General features: G+C 39.4%; 1 protein-coding gene across 2 annotated transcripts in view; it reads left to right on the top strand.

Annotated features, from left to right (window-relative positions):
• The window catches only part of GABRB1 (gamma-aminobutyric acid type A receptor subunit beta1), a 110342-nt gene that overhangs the window by 65373 nt on the left and 17866 nt on the right, over positions 1–27103 (top strand). For both annotated transcript variants that reach the window (XM_063309654.1, XM_063309655.1), the window contains exons 4-5: positions 1526–1746; positions 22358–22440. In XM_063309654.1, the coding sequence (XP_063165724.1) occupies positions 1526–1746; positions 22358–22440 (304 nt within the window). The remainder of the gene's footprint in view (positions 1–1525; positions 1747–22357; positions 22441–27103) is intronic.

The following is a 27103-nucleotide window of genomic DNA, read 5'->3' on the forward strand; positions in this document are numbered from 1 at the left end:
GAATCATGCAGGCAAAGGTTTTCCTTGTTACACTGTATGGAAATGAAAGGATAGAAAGACTATTGATTATAGAAGACCCCTGAAAATACCATGGATAGCCAAGAAATCAAACAAATGGATCATAGAATCAATCCAGTTCTGGATAAAATTACAATTGATAAGGTCACTTAAGGCACAAATGACCAGGCTCAAATTATCATATTTTGGGCACTTTGTGCAAAGACCTAGCTCTCTTGGGAAGTCTGTAAACCTGGGAAAGGTGAAAGGGAAGAGGAGAAGAGCAGCAAGGTGGACAGACTTGATTACAGTGCTGTTAGATGCACAGTTGGAGGACCTGAATGACTAATTTGCAGAGCAGTCATCCTAGAGAAGTTCTATCTATGTGGTTGCTAAGAGTCAATCCTGACTTGGTAGTCCATAATCAAAACCTTCTGCTGCTGAGACACAGAGAGATACAAGTTAGGACTGTGAAAGCTTTTGAAAAAAGAGGCTTCAGAAAGTATATTAATGGGAGTGAAATTTCCCTTTTCTAAACATTAAAATACACTCGTGTGATAGATATGGGTTGTAATGAAATAGCCCCTATTTTTAGGTGACTAAAAAACACCTCCAGGTGAGATCTCATCACATGACACGATAATTTTTGAAAAAGAATTCCATAGTTGATGTGGAGAGTTGCCACATAGTTGGTATCTCTTGCCTGGAGCATTTCAAAACCTTAATTCCATTGTGGGTCATTGCCGCAAGGAAGACGTTTGTTCGTGTGTGGGTGTGTGTTCTGAGTACGACATCCACAATGCAACCACAACCTGTAGGAGATTGGTAACATTAATGTGCTTGATATTCTTAACTACTTTATCCCATAGGATTCAAGAGGGCTTAAGCAAAACAAATTGTCTATGGACTGGGTTATAATGTTTAGATTGACCTGAAGATGAAGCATGAGGTCAAGCCAATTTTCAAAGTAGTGTGCAACATTGCCATTAAAGTACACAAAGTAAGTATACAGGAAAATGGGTAAAAGGTTAGTTTAGTTTACATCAACAAGGTAATGTAAACAATACCTTTTTTCCCTTGAATCTTAATAAGTGATGAACATGTCTGGATCAATAGCTTCATTAAAAATGGGGCTGCTTAAAGAATTGCATTTTGCAACTAACTTGGTCTTCACTTCCTACTTTTGAAGGATCAGTGTGGTGTAATAGTTAAGTGTTGGACTAGGATCAGGACACCCAGGTTTAAGTCAGCCCTCAGCCATGGAAGCTCACTGGGTGAAGCTCCCTCAAAGGGGAGAGAGTGCTGTGAATATTGAGCAAGTGGCATCAGTGGACATCAGTGGGGCAGTGGCATTAGTGGGGAGTGGAGATGTCAAAAAAAGGCAAGATGCCAGTTGGAGCCATGCAGTCAATATTCACAACACTTGCTGTGAAGAAAGGCAAGATATAAATGTATAATGATTATAAAATCAAATCTTAATGATAGCTATATTATTAACTGCTATTCCTTTTTTTTTCTTTGTTTCCAGGACTATACACTAACTATGTATTTCCAACAATCCTGGAGGGATAAAAGATTATCGTACTCTGGAATACCTTTGAATCTAACTTTAGATAACAGAGTGGCTGATTATCTCTGGGTTCCAGACACATACTTCCTGAATGACAAGAAATCCTTTGTTCATGGAGTTACTGTGAAAAATCGAATGATTAGGCTACATCCAGATGGAACCGTTCTTTATGGTTTGCGGTAGGTTACATTTAATTGTATTTTGAAGCTGCTTCTTGGAATGGATTTTTTTCATAAGGGCTGGCATACTGGATGAATTTTCAGGCACATACACAAAAAAACTATTTTCTTTCAACCTGTTCAGGGATTTTACCCAAACACACGCTCCTGCCTAGTTTTATCCAGCTAGTGGTTGCTCTGAAAATCATAATCAAGATATGAAAATGTGTTCCTGCACAAAGATCAAGGGAAAATCCAGGGTGTACTTATTTGGTGAAAATGGAAACAAACTCCCGGTGTGAGTCAGGCTGACGGTTACAGTCAGTGGCATCAGTGGGGAGTGGGGGGGGGTGTCAAAAAAGGCAAGATGCCAGTTGGAGCCGTGCAGTCAAGGCCCTGCCCCTTTTCGATGACAGTCAATATTGCTGCATTTAAAAAGAAGGGCTTCAATTGTATGGTCATGTCCACCATCTTGCTTTTTTTGACCTCCCTCCCCCTGGAACATCACTAAATGCACCCAGCCTTTCAGATCTGCTATTGGACCACATGTTCAAAATAGGGTATAGCTTGGGCAGAGTCACATTGGAAAATGAGATCATTTGGGGTAGGATCGAATCAGTAAGTTCTAACAAGTTTTGTTATTGCTATGTTATTTCTCCTGTAAATGCCACTATATTCCATCTACTGCACGTATGATTAATAAAAGATCATTATCATCATCATCATAACTATCACCAAGAAGTTACATAAATATGATTATCATAATTATCATTACGATCATTGCAACTCTGCTTAGCTGATTGATGAGCTGAAGAAAAAAACAACCAAGAATCAATACTAATATAGTCTTGTTTTTTTCCCCTTTGTTCTTATTATTGCCATCATTATAAATCAATTTAACTCGTTGCCAGGATAAATTTTTAAAATAACACTCTCCGTTGTAAAGCCAGTTTGCAATTTAATTGGTAAATTAGACATCCCAAAAATAAGCTAAGAAGTTGGAGCAACTCAGACAAATTCACTATTTGTAAATTTTAAAACACAGACCTAGGGAACAGCGATGTCTGAAGCAGGGAGGTAAAGGGAGTCAGACTGATTGAAATAGTGTCCCAGTATTGTCACACAGACCCCACTTCTTTTGTAGATGCATTGTGACATCATATATATGTATGAAAGGGGTGGAGCTTGTGACATAACACAGCAATACTTCATTGGTCAGTCTAAACAAAGCAACAAACACCTGCAGATGCCCACTATTTAAATATGGTGATTTGGGGGTATCTGATGATTGAGGACTCTGCTGAAAATTAACAGTAGCTTGGAAGTAGCTTGGAAGCAACTGAATTGTCTGCAGATTCCCTATAAGTTGCCTGTCCTGTTGTAGCTACTCAGAAATATTGCTATTGTTTTTGTACAGAATACCTGAAGCAACGGATTGGCTGCCAAGCCAAATCCAACTTTTGGGTTTTGGCTCTTTCCATGTTTTCAACTGGAAACACCAGTATCTTCTTGGAAGATCCTAGATATATCAAGAGCTGCCTTTCTAGGAGTGTTTAGAGCAGTGTTTCTCAACCTTGGCAACTTTAAGACGTGTGGACTTCAACTTCATGGCTGGCTGGGGAATTCTGGGAGTTGAAGTCCACACAGTTGCCAAGGTTGAGAAACACTGGTTTAAAGACAAACAAATTACTCATACAAAGAAGAAAATCTAATTCAGAAAAATGCTTGGAGGAAAGATGAGCTGTCTGTGATTTAATGGGGGATGAGGGAGAGATAAGTAGCTCAATTTAGCTGGACTTATTTCTGAGTAACCAATCATAGGACTGGGCTGTGTGCACAAAATCCCAAGCATGTTGACTTCCTCTGTAGGATTTATGCTTAAGGACCAGCTCTCAGACACTTAGATTTATGGAAATATATCTGTATATGGAAGGAAGGCATAATGGTGTACTGAAATCAACTCAAAGCATAGCCCCGCACAAAATGGGTTGTGCTGCTATTAATTTTGTTCCAGACCACTTAATTCCTTTGTGAGTGATGCAAGCTAAATCTGTCATTAAATCTCCCTCGAGGAGCTTCCGGTGTAGCTAAATAACTTTTGCTAGGGGTGGGGTGTGGATTTGTATTTAGCCGTGAAAGAGAAAATGAGGCACCCATGAGGAGGTGGCTGATAAATTCCAGAATGTGGTTATCATTTGTTAAACAGACCATAAAAAAAATGTCTAGTTCTAATTAACTTCCCGGCTACTGCTCCTTTCCATCAAGTTGACTGCTGAGAAGCAGCTGAGAAGCCACTGTCTGCTTCAAGAGAGTTTTGGACCCAACAAAATGTTTGGGGAAGGGTTTGACTGTTGCTTTGCTGTAGCATGCTCTGCTTTGTCAGACAGGAATCTCTTCATCGGTTTTGCTAATGTAAGGCATCATCTTGGGTAGATAAAACTGTGCAGAAGTATGGCAAGACAGACATTTTTGAATCTTCAACGTGTACAGTTGTTCACATGGGTAGTTCATATGCTTCCATTCTTCATTCACAGACATTAGAAGGAGGTGCACTGAGAATGAACTTCCAGCCCTAGGGAGAACGTGGGACTGATCGGCCAGGATCATAATGATAGTAAAGTCTGGATGGGATGGAACAGCTAGGATGGAACAGCTAGGAAACGCCTATTTCAAATCTCTTGAACAGATTTTGAAGTCTGAGAAGGAAAAAGGAGTATTTCAAAACATCACTACAAATTTAATACAGATGGGCCAAGGGTCTTTTAAACTCTTTAGTTTTGCATTCCAGAAAAAAGAGGTGCAAACAATTCACACAGAGAAGCAAACAGTTCATTCATAAATGAGGGTGGGAGTTTTGCTTACTTGGTTTCCAGGATTCTGTATCCTAAACCCTTTTTTTCCTGGCATTAAACCTGATTAATTAAGGTACTGCTGTTTAGATGCTTGACATCTCTTCCAGCCATGACCTTGTGAGAACTTCTTAGAAAGCCATTTTCTTTAGCCTTCTCAGCATCCCACTCCCACCTACTATGTGTGGTTAAAATTTACCTTCCTTGTAAGAATGCATACTCTTGTTAGCATTTGCCTTTTTGTTGTTGTTGAATCTGCTTTTTTCTTTTTTGCCTTCATGACTCTACCAGGTTGCTAAAAATTACTTGCTATCACTTTTCCTAAACAAACACATTAAAAATCCCATTTGTATTGAGGAAAGAGGAGAGATGGTCTTGTAACAACAGTCGATCTAGTCTAGCTATCCATCCATTCCTCTGTCTGGATTGCTGCCAAGAACCTGGAAATACAAAATATATCTTTAAACCAACCTCACAGGCTGATTGTTCTGGGGAAAAATTGGAGAAGGGAGCTTTGGCTTGGACCTCCTGGAATGAAGGCAAGATAAAAATCTAAGAGTTTGTTTTTTTATTGATGACATAGATTTCATACCACCAATTCCCAAGACCCTGAGCAGTTTTACAATAGTAAACATTAAAAACATAAAACAAAGCCAAAAGAAAAAAGAAAGAAAACGTTAATCATAAGAATCAATTCTTCTCGAGCCAGAACCCAGCAACCAAACCCACATAAAAATGTTAACTGCGGTCACCATAAAATCTCATATAACAGTGGTGAAAATAATAAGCCTAAGTAAATAAATAAATTCTGATTTTTCATTTGGTGCTGTGCTGGGAGGCAATAAATCAATGAGGGAATGACATAGACTCTTGTCTGGTTATCGTACAAGAACTGTTTGTTTTCTCTCTCTCCACACAGTAGATCCACAATTTCATTCTTGTTCGGTACCTTCTAAAAGATCACCAAAATTGGGCAAGGGAATTTTATGTTCTCTATTTCCCCCCAATTTTTTATTTCTGCCCAGTTCAGTGTTAAATTGGTGGGGAACTAAAATTTGAATGTCCCAAGTTGTTTTCTCCATTGGAGGCCAAAACACTTCTCCATTCCTCCCTGGTGAAAGAAGCTAGCTAGGCCACCAGTATTGACCGCCAGTGAGGGTAGGAGAGGGTCTTCATTGTACTCTAGGGCAACAATAGCATTTTAAGCGTGCTGAGATGGCTACATAATTTATACACCGTTGTACAACACTGTATGTACCAACTGCAGAAATGCTAAAGGGCAAAAAGAATTTGAGTTTGCAAGGAAAGCTAAAATCAACACAGCATTTATGGCTAGGTCAATAGTAAGAAACAAAAAGGGATGATCTGGACTTCTGCTTTGAGAAGATGGCAGGAGGAACACGGATGATGGGAAATGAGCAGAGTTCCTCAATTCCTATTTTGCTTCCCTCTACAGGGAACTGTGTTCTGAAGGAAAGGACTAAAGCAGAACAAATTAGAAGAATGTAGCAACCCAAAGTAATCAAAGAGCTAGTTAGGAAGTACCTGGCTGCCATGAATGTCTTTAAGTCCCCAGGACCAGATCAGTTACATCCAAGAGTCTTGAAGGAATCTGCAGAGGCAATCTCAGAGCCCCTTTCTGTTTTCTTTAAGAAATCATGGAGGATGGATGTAGCACCAGAGGATTGGAAAAGGGCATATTTTGTTCCTGTCTTCAAAAAGGAATATAGATAACTATAGAATAGTCATCTTGATTCTAATACTGGGCAAAACTATTTATTAAGCAGTTGGTTGATGAGCATTTTAAAAAGGATGCTTTGCTTAGTAGGACCCAGTCTAGGCTTATCAACAGCAATTCATCCCAAACTATTCAATTCTCTTGGTTTGATAGAGCAACCAATTTAGTTGACCAGCAGAATGTGGATATAATATACCTCAATTTTAGCATCGCATTTGCAAAATCTCACATGAGGAATGTTGGAGGAAAATTCTGAGAGTGCCTTGGACTGCAAGAAGATCCAACCAGTCCATCCTCCAGGAAATAAAGCCAGACTGCTCACTTGAGGGCATGATATTAAAGGCAAAACTGAAATACTTTGGCCACATAATGAGAAGACAGGACACTCTGGAGAAGATGCTGATGCTGGGGAGAGTGGAGGGCAAAAGGAAGAGGGGCCGACCAAGGGCAAGATGGATGGATGATATTCTAGAGGTGACGGACTCGTCCCTGGGGGAGCTGGGGGTGTTGACGACCGACAGGAAGCTCTGGCGTGGGCTGGTCCATGAAGTCACGAAGAGTCAGAAGCGACTAAACGAATAAACAACAACAACACATGAGGAAGTGTTGAATGGCATATTGCAGAGCTCTGCCTACCCCCTGCATGTTCAACATACTTATAAATATTTAGATGACAGTGAAGGAGAATTTCCCCAGGAGTCGGTTTGAACTGGAGATCAGGAGACAATTACATTGAAGCAGAACTTGGGTCATTAACACAATCAGTAATAGAGATAGAATAGAGAAGCCCAAAGAGGGTAGAGTTACAAGCCCTCATTATAGACTTACGCAAATTAATATTTTATTTGTTGTTCATAGCCATTACTCTTGCTGTTCGATATGGCATTCAATGTGATTGATAAGGTTAACCTTACTGATTCAATATGCATATTGAAATGTGTAATAAGGGAGGAGAGCGTGAGGTTAAAAGGGATCTTTTGGATTAAACAAAGGGCTCTAAGAATTGATGTTTTTTTAGCATAGCCACTATCTAGAAACATTGAGTTTCAAGTGTTAATTATTAATTCTTTGTAGCCAGGTCTGCATTCCTGAAGTTTCATTTCATTTCATTTACCTTGTTAACACTTGTTACACTGAGTGTGCCTGAGAACTCTTAACGCCTGATTGATCTAGCAATACTCTTTCATGCAAAAATTATGTGTGAGTTAGGGTTCTAAGCTGGACCCCCAAATTTTCTCCCTTGAGAGTTAGAACATATGATTATCACATTTGCAGATGACACAAAAATGGGGTGGTGGTGGTAGCAAACACCTTAGAAGACACTATTCAGATTCAGAAGGATCGTGACAACCTGGAACGGTGGATAAAACCCAGCACTATGAGCCTTGACTGTGACAGATGCAAAACCCTTCATCTGGATAGGAAAAATCAAAGGCAAGAATATAGGATGGAAGGTTCATACTGGTCAGCAGCACATATGAAAAAGGTATCTGGGTCTTAGTGGCTCACAAACTGAGCATGAGCTAGCAATGTGATGTACTGTAGCTGTGAAAAAAGCAGTGCAATCCCAAGCTGCATCAGTAGAAGTATAGTGTCAAAATCAAGAAAACTCTTTTCCAGGGAAAAATAGGTCTTATACTCCTCTTAGTATAAGTGCATACTAAATAAAAATATTAAAAATAATACTGCTACTAAATCATTATTCCACTTTATTCTGTACTGGTCAGACCACAACTGGCATATTATGTCCAGTTTGAGGTACCACATTTCAGGAACTGACAATTTATCGAGACTCTGACAAATCGGAGCATGTCCAAAGGAGAGTAATCAAGATGATTAGGGCCTGGAAGGGAAACATATGAGGAAGTGTTAGAGATGCTGGTTATCTTTAGCCTGGGGAAGAGAGGACTCCGGGAAGGCATGAGAGCTGTTTGTCTGCCCAAGAAGATCAGACAGGATTGGCATGCTCTGGGTCCCATTATTAAACAGTGCCATCTGGCAGGACCCAGGAAGTGTGCATTCTCTGTTGAAGCATCCCCATTGAGATCCAGATGGCTCTCACCCTGCTGGCCTTCAAAAAGGCCTTGAAGACCTGGCTGTTTCCAGGCCAGAATTTTGTGTGATCCATCAATATCTATTAACACATGTGACATGAGTTCTGACCCTGGTGCCACAGGGGTTGTGTCTCTTCTTGTGTGCCACGCATCTTTTCTGGCTTTTTGTGTTGTTTATTTGTTTAGTCGCTTCCGACTCTTCGTGACTTCATGGACCAGCCCACGCCAGAGCTTCCTGTCGGTCGTCAACACCCCCAGCTCCCTCAGGGACGATTCCGTCACCTCTAGAATATCATCCATCCACCTTGCCCTTGGTCGGCCCCTCTTCCTTTTGCCTTCCACTCTCCCCAGCATCAGCATCCTCTCCAGGGTGTCCTGTCTTCTCATTATGTGGCCAAAGTATTTCAATTTTGCCTTTAATATCATTCCCTCCAGTGAGCAGTCTGGCTTTATTTCCTGGAGGATGGACTGGTTTGATCTTCTTGCAGTCCAAGGCACTCTCAGAATTTTCCTCCAACACCACAGTTCAAAAGCATCGATCTTCCTTCGCTCAGCCTTCCTTATGGTCCAGCTCTCGCAGCCATATGTTACTACGGGGAACACCATTGCTTTAACTATGCGGACCTTTGTTGTCAGTGTGATGTCTCTGCTCTTAACTATTTTATCGAGATTTGTCATTGCTCTTCTCCCAAGGATTAAGCGTCTTCTGATTTCCTGACTGCAGTCAGCATCTGCAGTAATCTTCGCACCTAGGAATACAAAGTCTTTCACTGCTTCTACATTTTCTCCCTCTATTTGCCAGTTATCAATCAAGCTGGTTGCCATAATCTTGGTTTTTTTGAGGTTTAGCTGCAAACCAGCTTTTGCACTTTCTTCTTTCACCTTCATCATAAGGCTCCTCAGTTCCTCTTCGCTTTCAGCCATCAAAGTGGTATCATCTGCATATCTGAGATTGTTAATGTTTCTTCCAGAGATTTTAACTCCAGCCTTGGATTCCTCAAGGCCAGCTTGTCGCATGATGTGTTCTGCATACAAGTTGAATAGGTAGGGTGAGAGGATACAGCCCTGCCGTACTCCTTTCCCAATCTTAAACCAGTCCGTTGTTCCGTGGTCTGTTCTTACTGTTGCTACTTGGTCGTTATACAGATTCTTCAGGAGGCAGACAAGATGACTTGGTATCCCCATACCACTAAGAACTTGCCACAATTTGTTATGGTCCACACAGTCAAAGGCTTTAGAATAGTCAATAAAACAGAAATAGATGTTTTTCTGAAACTCCCTGGCTTTTTCCATTATCCAGCGGATATTGGCAATTTGGTCTCTAGTTCCTCTGCCTTTTCTAAACCCAGCTTGTACATCTGGCAATTCTCGCTCCATGAACTGCTGAAGTCTACCTTGCAGGATCTTGAGCATTACCTTACTGGCATGTGAAATGAGTGCCACTGTTCGATAGTTTGAACATTCTTTAGTGTTTCCCTTTTTTGGTATGGGGATATAAGTTGATTTTTTCCAGTCTGATGGCCATTCTTGTGTTTTCCAAATTTGCTGGCATATAGCATGCATTACCTTGACAGCATCATCTTGCAAGATTTTGAACAGTTCAGCTGGGATGCCGTCGTCTCCTGTTGCCTTGTTATTAGCAATGCTTCTTAAGGCCCATTCAACCTCACTCTTCAGGATGTCTGGCTCTAGCTCACTGACCACACCATCAAAGCTATCCCCGATATTGTTATCCTTCCTATACAGGTCTTCTGTATATTCTTGCCACCTTTTCTTGATCTCTTTTTCTTCTGTTAGGTCCTTGCCATCTTTGTTTTTGATCATACCCATTTTTGCCTGGAATTTACCTCCGATGTTTCTAATTTTCTGGAAGAGGTCTCTTGTCCTTCCTATTCTATTGTCTTCTTCCACTTCCGCGCATTGCTTGTTTAAAAATAATTCCTTATCTCTTCTGGCTAACCTCTGGAATTTTGCATTTAATTGGGCATATCTCCCCCTATCACTGTTGCCTTTTGCTTTCCTTCTTTCTTGGGCTACTTCTAGTGTCTCAGCAGACAGCCATTTTGCCTTCTTGGTTTTCTCTTTCTTTGGGATGTATTTTGTTGCTGCCTCCTGAACAATGCTGCCAACTTCTGTCCAGAGTTCTTCCGGGACCCTATCTACTAAGTCCAGTCCCTTAAATCTATTCTTCACCTCCACTGCATATTCCTTAGGAATATTAGTGAGCTCATATCTAGCTGATCTGTGGGTCTTCCCTAATCTCTTTAGTCTGATCCTAAATTGTGCAAGAAGAAGTTCGTGATCTGAACTACAGTCAGCTCCAGGCCTTGTTTTTACCGACTGTACAGATGTCCGCCACCTTTGGCTGCAAAGGATGTAGTCAATCTGATTTCGGTGTTGTCCATCTGGTGAAGTCCATGTATAAAGCCGTCTCTTAGGTTGCTGGAAGAGAGTGTTTGTTATGCAGAGTGAATTGTCTTGGCAAAATTCTATCAGCCTATGTCCTGCTTCATTTTGTTCTCCCAGGCCATACTTACCTGTAATTCGAGGTGTCATTTGACTGCCCACCTTAGCATTCCAGTCTCCTGTGATGAAAATAACATCTCTTTGAGGCGTGTTGTCCAGAAGGTGCTGCAGATCCTCATAGAACTGCTCTACTTCAGCTTCTTCAGCATTTGTGGTTGGGGCGTATATTTGGATCACTGTGATGTTAGATGGCTTGCCCTGAATTCGAATTGAGATCATTCTGTCGTTTTTTGGGTTGTATCCAAGCACTGCTTTAGCCACTTTACTATTAATTATGAAGGCTACTCCATTTCTTCTGTGGTCCTCTTGTCCACAGTAGTAGATCTGGTGGTCATTTGATGTGAAGTGGCCCATTCCAGTCCATTTCAGTTCACTGACGCCCAGAATGTCTATCTTTAATCTTGACATCTCACCAATAACCACATCCAATTTGCCCTGGCTCATAGATCTTACATTCCAGGTTCCAATGGTGTGTTGATCCTTAGAACATCGGATTCGCCGTTCACCACCAGCACCGTCGGCCGCTAGCCGTCCTTTCGGCTTTGAGCTAGCTGCGTCATCACGTCTGGGGCTAGTTGAGCTCATCCTCTGTTCCTCCCCAGTAGCATTTTGACCATCTTCCGACCTGGGGGTCTCACCTTCCGATGGTATACCGACATATCTCTGGTTGTACTGATCCATTTAGTTTTCACGGCAAGAATACTGGGGTGGGTTGCCATTACCTTCCCCAGGGATCGCATTTAGTCTGACCTCTCTGTCATGACCTTCCCGTCTTGGGTGGCCCTTCACGGTTTAGCTCATGGCATCACTGAGGTGCTCAAGCTCCAGCACCACGACAAGGTAACGATCCTTTGCTGAAGTTCTGGCTTTTTACTGTTAATATTTCTTTGGCTGTTTTTAATGTTGTTAACTATCCAGGATGGTTGTAAATGAGGGCCATGTAAATAAACTAGTTTAACTAGACAAGACTAAAACAAAACAAAATCAGAAGGGCTGTAATACAAACAACAGGGCAGATTTGTTAAAAGTTGTTCCAGGAGACAAGGAACAAGGGGCTTAAATTACAAGGATGAAGATTTTAGTTGGGGATCAGGAAGAAAATTCTAAGGGTAAAAGCTGTTCAACAATGGAACAGCAGGCTTCAGAAGCTGACGGCCAACTTCCCAGTAATGTGTGTCCTTAATTCTTACTACCTTATTGCTGAACTGAAAGGTGGACAAACTTAATTGAAAAGTAGAGGAACATTATCTTAAGAATGAGAAATGTGACTCCTTTCCTTAGCGAAGAACCACACTGGTAATCTGTGCAATTATACTTGTAAATACTATTATTTTATCTTTATAGCTTTTACACTAGGAACGCTTTCAAATTTTGGTCACTGCACCTGAATTCCCCAGCTGTAGGGGAAAACAAAAAATAGGCATAGCTTATAACCACTGAAATCCAGGTTACTTGTTTTTACTTAATGTACCTTAGTGATGTCAACAGCATGCCAGCTAATTGCATGCAAATTGCAAATCCTTTTTATGATACAAGTTTAATTACCATCCCTTCATCTTTATTTCAGCAAGACTGCAACAGAGTTTTTAAAATTTCAAACAGTGCTTTTAATAATAAGTTCCAGAGCCACAATCCTCAAGCCACAAAGTTTGGCCTAAATCTACTCAAACAAATGGGTCTTCATCAAATTGGGAAATTTGAGAATGCCAAACAGGTTAAAGAAAAGCATTCGTTTTCTGCAAACAACATGACCTTTTCTCTAGGGGGAGCATAAACCTGCTGAGAAAATATAATGCATGTTTGTGTTTTCTTTTTCTAACAAGCTGCATCTCAAGATACAATTGTTCCTGCTCTAGCCACTCAGAGGAAGTCTTTGCATCTTTCTTTAGTAAAAACCCACAGGGTCAAATCAGATTCAGACTACATATAACCAAGGACAATGAAGTAATTCTATTGTCAACACAAATAATAGTGTTGTTGTCAGATGCCACATGGTTTCTAAAAATACTCACTGCCCTAAATACTGAAGTAGCCTTAATAGAAACCTCTCTTCCATCTAAGAAGTTATGATTCATTCTACTGGTGATGGCAATAAAGCTGTCCCATTTTCCTAAACTAGCTTATTCTTTTGAGGTACATGAAATTCTTCCATGCAAACCTTTGGAATGCCATACTGACTGTTAATATGTTTTCTACTACAGATTAAGGTTACTATGGTAACTAATCATTTTGGCCAGGTGAAGAGGTTGAATTTAATTGTCCCCTTTTCACGTGTTAATGGTTGCATTGCCTAAGGGAGGAACTTGCCTGAACTTGTTTTAGTTTCAGTTTCCCTTCTGTGTAGGCTTGCAGAGAGTATGCAGCTGAGAAAAATCTCTCCTCTCAGCAAACAGCCTTTAAATATGTTTGTTTTCTGTAAATAAAATTATTTTTATAGAAATGCCTGGTGTGTGACTTTTCTGATCTCTCCTGGGCCAAATGCTTTCTAGCACTCTGCCAACACTGACTTGGGTGTAGACCGTAAAGGACTTGTGTCAAAAGTGTTGAGTTTGAGATAACACAAAATGGTCTGAAAATGTGCCACTTAATACTTCAGGCACAACTGATGATGCCACCTTGGCTCAAATGGGAACCAATCCACAAAATGAAAGCTGTGGTCATAATCCAGCCAGAGTTCAGCAAACACAGGACCTTTGAAAACAGTGAATTCAGGCATGTCTGATTGATGCAGTCAGGTACCTTCTAGGCTTTGGATGAAAGGTGGCACAAAAGAATTTGGAAATACCAGTTGCAGATATGTGACAATGTGGACATCTTGCAATTTTGCTTTAACTTCAGAGCCACCCCAGTACTCTAAAGCTAGTAGCAAGCTAAGTGCAGCAAAATCAAGACTGTGTCCCCACTTGCACCTAATTATATCACAAGCATGCTGCAGCAACATCACTTTTTAAATCTATCTCTGTGATGTTGCCTTTATCTCCTTACCAGCCCATACACAAAACACGTTAACTGGGGTTTGAGGAGTATCCCCCCACCCACACACGTACACACTTATTCTTATGCCATCCAAAGCCAGCCTGAAGGTGTGTAATATCTGTTTGCCAGTCATTGCCTTGGAAGGAAATCAGAGGATTAGCTGGGACTGTGAAGAGAGGTAATAGAAGCAAAATAGGAATTTATCTCTTTATTTATTTCAAAGACATATAGTTGCCCATCCTATGTACCATAACCCTGGGCAGCTTACAAACGAATGGTAATGGGATGTCAAATGTCATGTTAGTAGCGTTTTCTGCTGACTCAAGGATGAACATAAAGCATTCCTCCCCAGTAGTGGAGAAGGACCCCAATTCTGAAGCATTTGATTTTTCTGGATAATATTTTCCTACCCCTACCCCTTCCTATCCTTTCCAGCAATGTTAGGGTGCAGAAGTCATAGGGAGAGGAGTTTAAGCCAGAAAGCCACAGAGTGAGAGATTGCAGGAAGGCTGGAGTGTTGGAAGGCAAAGTAGAGTCAGTTGGCATCTTATCTCATGAACAGCAACTTAGCTCAGGTGGAAAGGAATCTGAGAGGAAGCGTTTTAGATCCTTCAAGGAGACTCTGCCTTAATTAAGGGTGGGAAATTCCTATGATGGTTTCTGAGATTCTGTATTTAACCCAGATTAGGAGGAAAGGTGCCTTCCTGAAGACTGTGTATTTATTTATTCTTTCTTTCATCTTGCCCAGATCAGTGGGACTTATCCCAGAGGCCCCATAAGAAAGTTGAATGGTCGGTAAAGATCTTCCCTTTTTCTCCTGTTCTCTATTGCAAATTAAAAAAAAATCTTTTTAGTGTCTGTTGAGTACATCTGAAAGGCATGAACAATTACAAAACAACACCCCCAAAGAATTAGATATAGTATAATCCTTCTATGTTGGTTTGTAGTAACTGTGTAATTCTTAGATGACTAGAGTTATGACTGTTATTATTTGCTTCTAGCACTTTTCCACAACAGATTAAACTTTTTTTTAAAAAGGCCAAGGTACCGTATATAGTTTTGGACTGATAAATTGCTACAGCCCCTCATATTCATCAAGAGAAGCTAGATTGTCTCACACACTCACTGCCCAATGTTTTATGATTTTGGTTTTCCTTTCCTTAGCTCCCAGAATTCTCCAACCAATATGTATATTGTTGAGAATTCTGGGACTTTATCTCTATACATCTAAGAGTTGCCAAGCTTGGAAGTGGTAAACCAGTGTATAAACTGCAAGCAGTGTATGGGAGTGATAAGAGTTGGAAATCCATCAACGTCTATGAAGTCACTCACTCTGCACCCCTTAACAAGAATCTTACACACATTAAACATTATTTGTCCTTTTATTGCTGTAAAACTATAAACAGGGCAACATTGTAGGGCAAAACTCAGACTTCCATTCATTGCATCAAAGAGGAGGATGAAGGAAGAGAATGGTCAAAGCTGTGTTTTCTTCCAGTCTTAGAGAATCTTTACTGTCCAGGCTTAAGCATCATTATTCAAAAATATGTCTCAGTATCATCACTGTGACATACTCTATAGGAAGAGTGTTTTGGATTGCAGCCTTACAGAATCGGATACCATTTTTGAATGAAGATCTGAAAAGCTTACTATGGGATACAGGAAAAAAAAGTGTTCACCAGATGTAAATTATCCCTCCATAGGCAAAAGGTATGGCCATGCAACTCATTCATCAAGGCATCTTGAAGGTTTCTCCTGGATCTGTTCCTGTCACAAAGGCCTCAAAGCTGTCACACCAAGCTTTGGAGCGGTTGTGACAGCTTCTCAGATTGAGGTGAGCAAATGCCTCATCAAATGATTTGCACAGACCTAATAAGTGGTAATAAACAACAGAGAGCAACTACTTTTTAAAAATGACACACTAAAATTCAACTGTGTTTCATCTGTTTGGTGCAAATTTAAAACAATAGTCCAGGCTTTAAACTTTTTCTCTGGGTACTTTTTATAATTGCCATTTCCCACTCTGGGCTTTAAAAAACAATTCCCAGAAAATGTGTAGTTGACAGCGCAACTATGTTGGAAGGGTTTGCAATAAATTTTCTTCTCATTCCCTGACAACTTTTATTACAGTACCTTGTTTGTAATAAATTTTATATTGTTGTATTTATGGCTCCACTATGGGAAAGATCACTATGCAGAGCTTGCTCCAGTAAGTCTTTAACCCAATATGTTACTGGAAATTCGGAGAGAGTAAAATTTTATCCCGGCTTGTGCTTTAAGATAGGAAAGCAAGCTAGTTTCATTGAAACTGGTTTAAGAATCGATTTTTAAAAAGTTTTATCAATAGGCTATAATGAAGGACTATCAAATGACTGCAGATGCTTCATTTTAAGACAGAATGGGATAGCAAATTGGTGGTAGATGTTTTGGAGGACATAAGCGGTGCTGAGTTTCAGCAGGATACGTTCATGGTTTTCACCAAATAATTTTTTAGATTGTTCCTCCTGCACCAGGGACATCCAAAGAGGGGAAGTCAAAAAGTCAAGATGGCAGTAGTAACCATGCAATCAAAGCCCTGTCTGTTTTTTACACACGTCACACAATACTCATAAAAAATGAACAGAACTCTGCCACCAACTGGACCTTTTTGACACAACACGTCCCTTTCTGGATTCCCCTGCCTTCACTTCTATCAAGGATGAGGAAAAGACAGTGACCTAATTATCCACCAAAAAGTCCAATGACTCACCAATGCAAAATGTCCTATTCCAACTTAAAAATAGACACCATAACTAAAAATCATTCTGTGTGTTGTTTTGGGGCTGCCAAACTGGATAGAACACTAAGGAAGACCCATTGAATGGCTCCAGAGCAGGGCTGCAACTAGGGTCTGTGTCACCCGGGGCAAACATGGATTCCATGCCCATTTTGCCCCCCCCCCCAGCACAGCACCCAGGGCACATGCCCCGCTTGCCCCCTCCCAGTTGCAGCCCTGCTCCAGAGGGGTGGTGTAGACTTGCTATCTCTAATCACTGGGTTTGGTTGGGCACAGGTAGGGCTGATACAAGTAGCTGGCAAGCTTGGCCACTCTCTGATGCCTGATGGGTTCGAGGCTCACACATTGGCAAACACTGGCTTCTTGGCAAGATTGTGCCAAGTTGCTAGCAAAACTTAGTGCTGATAAGAGAGACAACAGAAGCAGGCTAGCACAGTGAGATGCAGTGTCACCAAATTATACAAGCAATGCAGAAAGAGATCAGCAAAGAGAGACTGGCACAAGTAGCCTTGCTATCCCCCTATTCTTAAAAAACATTAAACATTTAGGCCACTGCCAATAAGCATTAGCTTGGCATCAACTCACTCATTGTCAAGAGACTTTAATCTGCCCCAAGCACAGTTGGTTGATTGACTGATTGTTCCTTGTAACCCATCCCAATCACAGAGGACCTGGGCAATACAGTGACATACGAAACAGAAGTCTAACACCAAACCATTAAAAGAAGCCTCTAACCAACATGAGTAAGTAAAATAAATAAGTAAAATAAAAATAACCAACTTTAAGAATGGCTTGTTTTATTATTCTAAGAATTCTAATTTCTGCATTATTGTTGTTGTTGTTGTTGTTGTTATTTTGTATGCTATCCTGAGCCATGATGGGAATTGGCAGTGTTCAAATACTCTGAATAAACAAATGGCCTTGCAACTCCAGGGGAACTTCTGTCCATGTAGTGAGTCCATCTCACTATTCCACCAGCCCTTAGTGATCTCCACAGATGGAAAAAAATCACAACACTGCATATTGCCTAGAACAACTTTAGAAAAAGTAAAAAACTGAACCACTCGGTGCTTCACAAACCTGTGAAACTCTTCCTAGTGTCCTGATTTAATCTCCTGGATCTAAGTGGATCTCCACCTCAGTTTGCGAATCTGCTTCAGTGAAGTGATTTACCAAAACTTGGTTGAACTGAGGTACTTTGTAAGCCATAGTTTCTAACTCTGTTTTCTATAGTTGCCTCAGAGAAAGTTCTGTTGCCAGAGACATCACTTTTTCCTGTGGTTATCTCTAGGATGGCAAATTTAAGGAGGGGGAGACATAAATGGTGAGACTCAATAGAGGGTTGATCATTTGCTAATCCAAACACAGCAATTGGGACCAGCATAGTCCATTTAGGACTATACTTTCATGCTACAAAATTCTTTGGCGTTATCAATGCCTTATGTTACTGCTGTGGTTAAAGTTATTTCAATTTTACTGAGGATATTTTAGTGGGTTTCTATATTGTGGTAACCTATGATGAGGTAGAAAACATTTAGCAGCATATAGCTTTAATAAAGAAGGAGAAGGAGGTGGTTATTATTTCATATGTGCCCAGGAAGTCATGCAAAATGTTCTCTGATCTGAATTATATTATTTTTCATTTTATTAAATTATGACCATAAACTAGCAAAATTAGAGTGATCTACTTATTGCCCTAAGACATTCATTACCTGCTTTTCATAGAGAGGTTTATATAGGAAATAAGTTCACTTTTTAGAAAAATCAGCCAGTATTTGAGATTCAAAGACATTTGTTTCACCTGTGTTTTGCTATTCCTAATTCCTGGCTCATTTTCATTGCTTATTTTCACTGGCAAGACCTGCTGTTTGCGGAAGAAAAGTCAAAGATAGTCTCTTAGGCTATAAACGAAGTTTCGGTAGAAATATCTGTAACGACACTTGTCAGAAGCTCGACCTGAAATGGCTTCCTTTCTATTCTGAAAACACTAGTGGTGTATCAGCCAGGGCTGTGAGAGCCAGTTTGGTCTAGTGGCTAAGGTGCGGGGCTAGAAACCAGGAGTCTGTGAGTTCTAGTCCTGCCTTAGGCATGAAAGCCGGCTGAGTGACCTTGGTCCAGTCTCTCAGCCCAACTCGGTGCAATGTAGACTAGCCTCCTCGTGGTGCACCCTGGGCAACGTGACTTGTCATGGCTAAATAGTCTACACATCTGGCTGCTGGACCTCACAAGGATTTCCCAGCAAGAAAAAAAGCAGCATGAACGCTGAACTGCTATGCCGTACGATCTTTAAAAAAGCTGGGGCTGTAGGCCACTAATTCCCACCTCTCTTTGTAGGCACTCGTGATTATAAGCAAATGCACACACAGTGGGCTTTTACTTGCTCCCCTTGACTAGATACGGAATTGGTATAAATTGCAGTTGTGTGCACGGTTCTCCATCAGGAGCTAGAAGCTATAGATAAACTTTCTCTGGGTATAATCTGTTTGAAGAGTAAGTGTTTGGTTCTCCCTTCAGAAAATTGTCCCAAGTGGGTTACATAAATAGACACATAAAATAAAAGTAATGCTAGGGACAGAACCCATGTGCAGCCTCCCCAAAAAAGCAACAATGAAAAATCAACATAGAAACTAAAACATATTAAAAGAATTGGGAGGATAAACAGGTTCTTACTTAGGGTTATGATGACCTCAGTGCTTGTCCCTCTCTCTAATGCCATAGCTGGAATGTGTGGCTTTTGCCCTTACATGTGCCAATCCATGATGCTACTGGCAGCTATCAAAGTGTAGAGATTAATAAGGAGTCCACGTTTCACGTTATAGAGAATGCAACTAATTACTTAAAAATGGCTATCTGATGTTCTATTATGTAAACTCTACTAACTTTGCATCCTGCTTGGAGAGACAAGTTGATGGAAGCAGTTTCAAGGAGCAACAGCAAGTTTCTTGGGGTAATTATTAAGGTGTTGAACTAGGACTGGGGAGGCCCAGGTTCAGGTCCATCTTCAGCCATGCAAGCTCACTGGACAACCCTGGGCCATTCAATCTTTATCAGACCAACCTGTCTTCTATAGTTGTGGAGGAAAAAAATTGCAGGGGAGAGAACTCCTGGAGGAAGCTCCTCCTGAAGGAAAGGTAGGGTATAAATTTAACAAAATAAATAGAATATTGGTCATTCTAGCCCAACATTATCTACCTAAAGTAAGCAAACTCTTTTGAGAATGAGCTTTTTTTTCATTCTTTTTCTAGGAACAATGGCCACAGGAGAAATAGTGATAGAATGATCTCAATAGAGAAGGCACAGCTGAGACTTGCAAAGTTTGGGGATGTGGGTAAAACTGTCACTGGTGCAATAAGGCTCCTGGAAACTAAATACTCTTATTTTCCTTAGCTTCTTATCTGAATTTGTCTGGAGAACATTTTACAAAATTGTTCTCCAGACAATCTAAGAGATCTCTGGGGCCATAAATTGAATGCCTGGTCTACAAAATTTTGTAGACTCTTCCTGTATTGATTCACTTGGTAAGCTCCTGTAAATGGCTACTCTGCTAATTTGGGCTTATTGCAGAGGAAGAGTAGTAAAGGTACTTCAAGGTTTTATGGAATAATTTCTACAGTCCTACCAGGGATGGACCTTAGACATCTACATGCAAAGCCAGTGATTTGCAATTGAGCTAAAGCAGTCCCTCTCAGAAGAACCACGGGTTGCCTTGTGGTTCTAGGAAGGTTGACAAAAGTGTACTAACAGACATTGGTTGTCCACAAGAAGCTGCTTTATGCTGAGTCAAACTTTTGATCCATATACTTTAGTATTGTCCATTGTCAGCCCTTTTCATGGAGATACCAAGGACTGAACTTGAGCACTAAACGTGCTCTCTACTTCTGAGCAACAACAAAGGACTACAGAAAATTCATCCTCTCCACCCCAGCAGGAAGCTCACAGAGGATAATCAATTTGGATTCAGTGAGATTTAAATTCCAGTTAAAAACTCACCTTCCTTTCTGGACTTATCTAATTCCTCTCTTTTCTCTTTATTTTCTGTATATTCCACTTATTTAGATTGTCAGCCTAATGGCAGAGTTTTATGTCTTTATTTTGTTTCTGTACAGTACCTCCTGTAATTAATATAGCAGGCACTTTATAAGTAAATAATGGAATTGCATTTTTATATTAAATTACATCTTTCTATTATTAATTTACATCATTAAGGTTCCATATGAAGGGCATTTACTGTTCCAGTATTGCTAACATTAGTATTTTCTGCTACTGATCTGTTTATAATTACTGTTCTATTGTTGTTTTGTATTTATCTTGTGGCAACTTGAAACTGAGTGTTCTCAGACTTTGCTCCTACATTGTAGAATTTACTCCATGTCTACCTTTTTTAGTCTTTCAAGACACCTTTAAAAATACATTCATTTATCATTTTCAGTACTTTAAAAGGACTTTCATATTAATCTTTCGTTGCTGTTAATCTGTTGTTTTGTTTCAGTGGATTGAAATGATTTCAGTTTAAATATGAGTTCTGAACTACTTAGGGAAGGTGAAAGAAAAATAAACTTACAGTATCATCAATATTGTTATTATTCAGTGTTTTGCCAAATGTATCACAAGTGCCCTGTTTTGCAGATTCTTCCTGTATTGATTCACTTGGTAAACTCCCATAAATGGCTATTGTGCTAATTTGGGCTTAACAGATAACAAATCATAAAGTTGCAGAGGAAGAGGAGTAAATTTATTTAGCACGCATCTATAAGTGAATGCAGTACAGACATAGAATAAAAATAGCAATTCATACTATAACATATTAATCAGTTGTCAAATCACAATGTAAAATAAGGGGCCTCTAGACTAGTAGGCCCATAATATAATAATATCAACATATATGCATTTAAATTAACTGGATGTGTGAGTCTGTGAACCTCTGTGTCTGTGTATGTGTACTGTATGTATGTACTTTTTAATAGCATCATAAGGATGCAAAGAAAAAAGCATTTTAGCACTTTAAGAGATCTGACTCTAAGTATAATTTTGGTGGGGATCAATTCCAGAGAACCAGATCTAGGTGAGAAAAAGCTTTCAACCATGGCTATTCTAGTATGCTGGAGAACCAGTTGACACTAACACAGAAATTGGAACTACTGCCCAGACTCACGAATCAGTAGCAAATCTTCAGAAAAAAAGGGGGATGCCCCTCTGCAGAGCATGATGTGTTAACACCAGAGATTTACATGGTATCATTCACAAATGCCCAGGTGCTGTGAAGATTGATGGAAAAAAGAGATAAGGGTGAAAAAAAGGAGTCCAATATAATTCTAACAGCAGCATTCTGGTCATAACTGGAGGGTAAAATGAGGTCTTGGATAACCTGGAAACTTGCTGTTACAATAATCCAAGCATGACACAACAGAGCATGAACCCACTGGTTGGCCATATTGGTTGTAAGGAACCAACAGATCCTGTGTAGATTCATTAAATAGAAAGTACATATATGGACAGTTTTTTCTATGAAAGGAAGGCTTTCAAGGCAGTCTAACATCGATATGGGCATCTGGGTTCCTCACAACCAAGGAGATCCACAGCTGTCAGCTTTAGTATTCAACAAAAATGTGGAGCCTAAATGCAAAATATCTGGCCAACTTTTGACCAACTGTTTGACATAAAGATCCTTTCTGAACTATACTTCCTCTTTCTTCCCCTGTCCTTACTTGTTTAGGATTACTACCACAGCTGCCTGTATGATGGATTTACGCAGATATCCTTTGGATGAACAAAACTGCACACTGGAAATTGAAAGCTGTAAGTTGTCTTACTGTTCCCAACTGATATGTAAAATTACAATTTTACTTGGAAATAGATCACACTATGAAGAAGCATACCATGTTCTGACTTTGTTTCCAGCATTTAAAAAATCCCTGTCAACATTACTGGCATTTTCTCAACTTTAATGAAGTCATTTATAGCCACTCTTGCATAATTTGAGGCCTTGTCTAAATGTTATGGTCAAGGACTTAGTTAATGGTTTTGCCAACCTGCTATTAATTTTTTTTAAAACTTTGGAAATATCATGTTGCCTCTTTATCATACCTATAAATAGCTTTCTCATTATGATACTATATATATAAATTAATTACTCTTCCTGAATCAGTATAACTCTCTATAATCAGTTAAATGTATCTATATAATTGCAACAATATTATTTAATGTTATTAGGCTAGCAAGCTTTAATTTGCAGATTGATGTACCAACCTTGATTAATCTGAGGATACCCATTTTACATGGGGGCAAAAGCTTTGAACTGATTTTATAAGAACATTTTAGTTCTAATTATATCCATGAAAATATGAAGGATATTGGTCGTGTGAAACAAACAGCCTTTATTAAAAAGTCATTTATTCTGAAGCAAATGCATTTAACTATAAGTACTTGAATAATTTGATGGAAGAAAGGTGGCTAATTAACTAAAATTGATTTAGTTGATGGTTGATCAATTAAAACAATTAGGGCTGTCAGTGAATCTATAGACAATTATTTCATTAGTATTCAGTAGCAAAAAGTCTGCTTGGCAGCCTGTTGAGCAGGCATGTCAAGAAATAGCAGAGATTCTAAGAATGCTCTTTATTGTTGTAGGATAGAATAACAGAATCTTGAAAGTTGACAGAGTTTATCTCTGCCCCTTCTCATACCAAACAAAATCAAGGCAGGATTGAGTTTCTGCCTCACACATTCTTCTTTCCCAGGACTGAGTAATCTTTTCTGAACTTCCTTTTTTTTAATAAGAATTTTATTAAGTTTAAAGCAAAGATAAAAACTACAAAAAAGAAAAAAACTACAAAAAGAAAAAGAAAAAGAAACTAAAAAGTGTGACACACAAGAAGAAAAGATTTTAAAGATTACATAAAGAATTAACTTCTGACTTTTAACAGCAAGGATATATAGCAATTTTCATAATCAAACCCTTACTCTGTATCAAACCAAAATCACATTATTTCTATAAATCATTCCATTAGCACATTATGAAAATCACTAAATACAATTGTTCCCTCCCCTTATATTAAAAGAAAAAGAAATATATAAACCTCCTAATCAACTTCCTCCCCCAAAGACAACATTTACTTAATTATTTCCTTCCTACCACTATTCTATACATTTCTGTCTACTATAATAGAAATCAAACTAAAAAAACTTATAAATTGTCTACTTTTATAATTAACAATACTATGACAATCTTAACCCTATTAACCCTAAAACCAAACAATTATTATTATACCTTATAAATCTTAATAAATCATTAAGAAGAAATAAAAACAAGCAAACCTTAAAAGCAATCCAGTTAATCTTAATCCAAATCATTAAAAAAAATAAAATCATACCAACTTAAAAGCAGTCCAAATAAACATTCTTAAATTTACCCCACTTCAAAATATACCAGAGCATTTACATATCTCCATAATGCACACAAGGCATTTTTCAAAAAAAAAAGTCAAACAGCCCAACTGTCACCCTTAGAAACTCAGGCTTTTCAGCAGAAAACCTCCCACAGAGCAAAGTCTCTTCTTTCCCATAACATTCCACCAGAAAAACAATTCCATTTGTGATTTGTGATTCAGTCTGTCCTTTTAACTCCTTCAGCACCAGAATCTGGTCATCATCATCCAGCACAACAAAAGCTTCAATTTCACTGTCGGTAGAAACATCTCCATCTTCACTAGAATCAACTTTTTCTACAACCTCCTCAGCCAGATGAAACATTTTAAAGCTGATATTTTCTACAATGTCCTGAATATCTTGCATAATAGCTTGACAGGAACCAGAGAAATCTGTTTGATCTCACAACAAAGCCCTGAGAATGTCTGCTTAAAATCCTCCATGTTACAGGCAGTAGATTATGGTGCTCCCTAGATACTTAACTGGCAAAAGTAAGAGTTAATAGAAGATTTCCGGCAATGTTTACAAAAGTAAAAGTGATAAGGGGCAACTTCCCAGAAAAAGTAGCAACAGAAAGCTGAGGATTCAAAACAGCAGATTCAACGTGTAGAGAAAAATCAAATTCTTCAAATTCAATACAAAAATAATAGCAGGGATCCACTTATTTATTCTCAGCCCCCCTTAATATTTAAATGGGGAAACAAGCCAAAACTTAGAAAGATTTTTAAAAATTAATCCAAAAAAATAATGATAAGCACCAAGAGAGATAGCTTCTCCTTGCTATCTCTTTAAGTCTCTCTTGGGGTACATAAACTTCACATCAAATTATCCATTCAGTCATATCCAGCCCTTGGCGATTCCATAAGCCAGCTCTCTCCATGATTTCTGATCTTGTACAGCTTCTTTCACTTGCTTCATATTTTGGCTTGTGTCTGCCTTGATTACATCCAACCAGCGCGTTCTTTGGCATCCTCGTCGTCTTTTGCCACTGACTGTTCCAAGCATGACACCTTTCTCCACCGATGTTGATCTCATGACATGACCAAAGTAATTAAGTCTAAGTTTTGTTATTTTTCCTTCTAGTGGCATGACTGGTTTTATACACGTCAACACTTCTTTATTTGTTATCTTTGCAGTCCAAGGGATGCGCAAGAGCCTCCTCCAACACCATAGTTCAAACAAATCAATTTTCCTTCTATCCAACTTTTTCATCGCCCAACTTTCACAGCCATATGTAATTATGGGGAACACAATAGTGTGAACTAGTCTACACTTAGTCATCAAGCTGATATCCTTGTTTTTCCAAATTTGATTCATACTCATCATTGCTGTGTGACCCAGCATGATCTGGCATTTAATTTCTTGGCTGCATTCACCATTTTGATTGACCAGTGATCCTAAAAAGGTGAATTCCACCTCCTCTCCATCAATTACTATTCTGATGTTTCCATTCCTTGCAGTTGTCATGAGTTTGGTCTTTCTGATATTCAGAAAGAGGCCAAACCTCTCACTTTCTTCTTTGAGCCTCATGATTAGGTGCTTTAGGCCTTCCTGGGTTTCTGAGAGGATGGCTGTATCATCCACATATTGAAGGTTATTGATGATTCTTCCACCAATTTTTACCCCAATTTTTGATTCATTTAGTTCCAGTTTCCTGATGATCACTTTGCTGTACAAGTTGAATAAGAAAGGTGACAGAATGCAACCTTGTCACACACCTTTCTCGATCTTGAACCAATTAGTGTCCCCATATTGAGTTCATACAGTGGCTTCCTGATAAACATACAGTGATTTTACCAACTTCACCAAATGTAGTGGCACCCCAAGGTCTGCTAGGGCTCTCCATAGTTTGTCATGGTCAACACAATCAAAAGCTTTCCTGTAGTTGATGAAGCACATATAAATGTTCTTTTGAAATTTGTGACATTTGTCCATTATCCATCATATGTTTGCAGTGTGATCACGGGTGCCACGACCCCATCTGAACCAGCTTGGACATCTGGCAGTTCCCTTTCGATGATTGGAGCCAGGCGTTGTATGATTTTTCAGTAGAATTTTGCTAGCATGAGATATGGAAGCAACAGTGCAGTAGTTGAAACACTCCTTTGAATCCCCCTTTTTTGGCAATGGAATAAACACTGATTGTTTCCAGTTGTGTGGCCATGTGTTTGGTTTCCCAAATTTTCTGGCACAAAGCTCTGATAACTGCAGTTGGTACTGGTCTTAGCAATTCTGCAGGGATGTTATCAACTCCTGGGGCCTTGTTGTTTGGCAGTTGGTTCATTGCCCACTTGACTTCTTCATCAAGGATGGCTGGTTCTAATTCTGTTTCCTTATCCTCCTCTCTTTGATGTTGCTCCTCTATATAGATGGGCGGTGATCAATTTGATTAATAAATAAATAAATAAAATATTAGTAGCATACAGCTCTTCCGCATATTCTCACCATTATTCTTGACATCTTGTTGGTCAGACAATTCCTTCCCTTGCTTATCTTTGTTGATACCTTTGCGAGCCTTGAACGGTGCCCGAATCTTTTTGATTAGCGCAGAAGCATTCCTGGTGTGTCCTTTTTTATAATCTTCCTCTAATTGTTTGCAACACTTCTCACAGTAAACTTCACTTTCTTTGCTCCCCTTTGGAAATCAGCATTCAGTCTTCTTACTTCTTCATGATTGTCCATTGCTTTATCTGCCTTTCTCCTCTCTGCTATTCGAATGGTATTCTCTGAGAGCCATCTACACCTTTTCTCTGCCTTCTTGCATGGTATGTAATCATCTGCTGTGCCAATGATAAGTGATTTAACTTCTTGCCATCAGGCATTTTCTCAGCAGTGTCTAGAACTTCAAACCTATTTTCAACTTCAATTGCATATGTGGAAGGAATTTTGGTGACATCAAACTTTTTTGGTGGCGTTGTCCTCTTGATGTTACATAAACTTAAAAAAATATAAATTGGGTGATTTAGAAATGGGGTGGCTTGACTTAGTGTCCCTTTAAGGCTACAGCGTGGTTTGGAAATGTTGATGTCCCAGC

Source organism: Candoia aspera, chromosome 8 (assembly GCF_035149785.1).
Source record: "Candoia aspera isolate rCanAsp1 chromosome 8, rCanAsp1.hap2, whole genome shotgun sequence".
Classification (NCBI taxonomy): Eukaryota; Metazoa; Chordata; class Lepidosauria; order Squamata; family Boidae; genus Candoia; species Candoia aspera.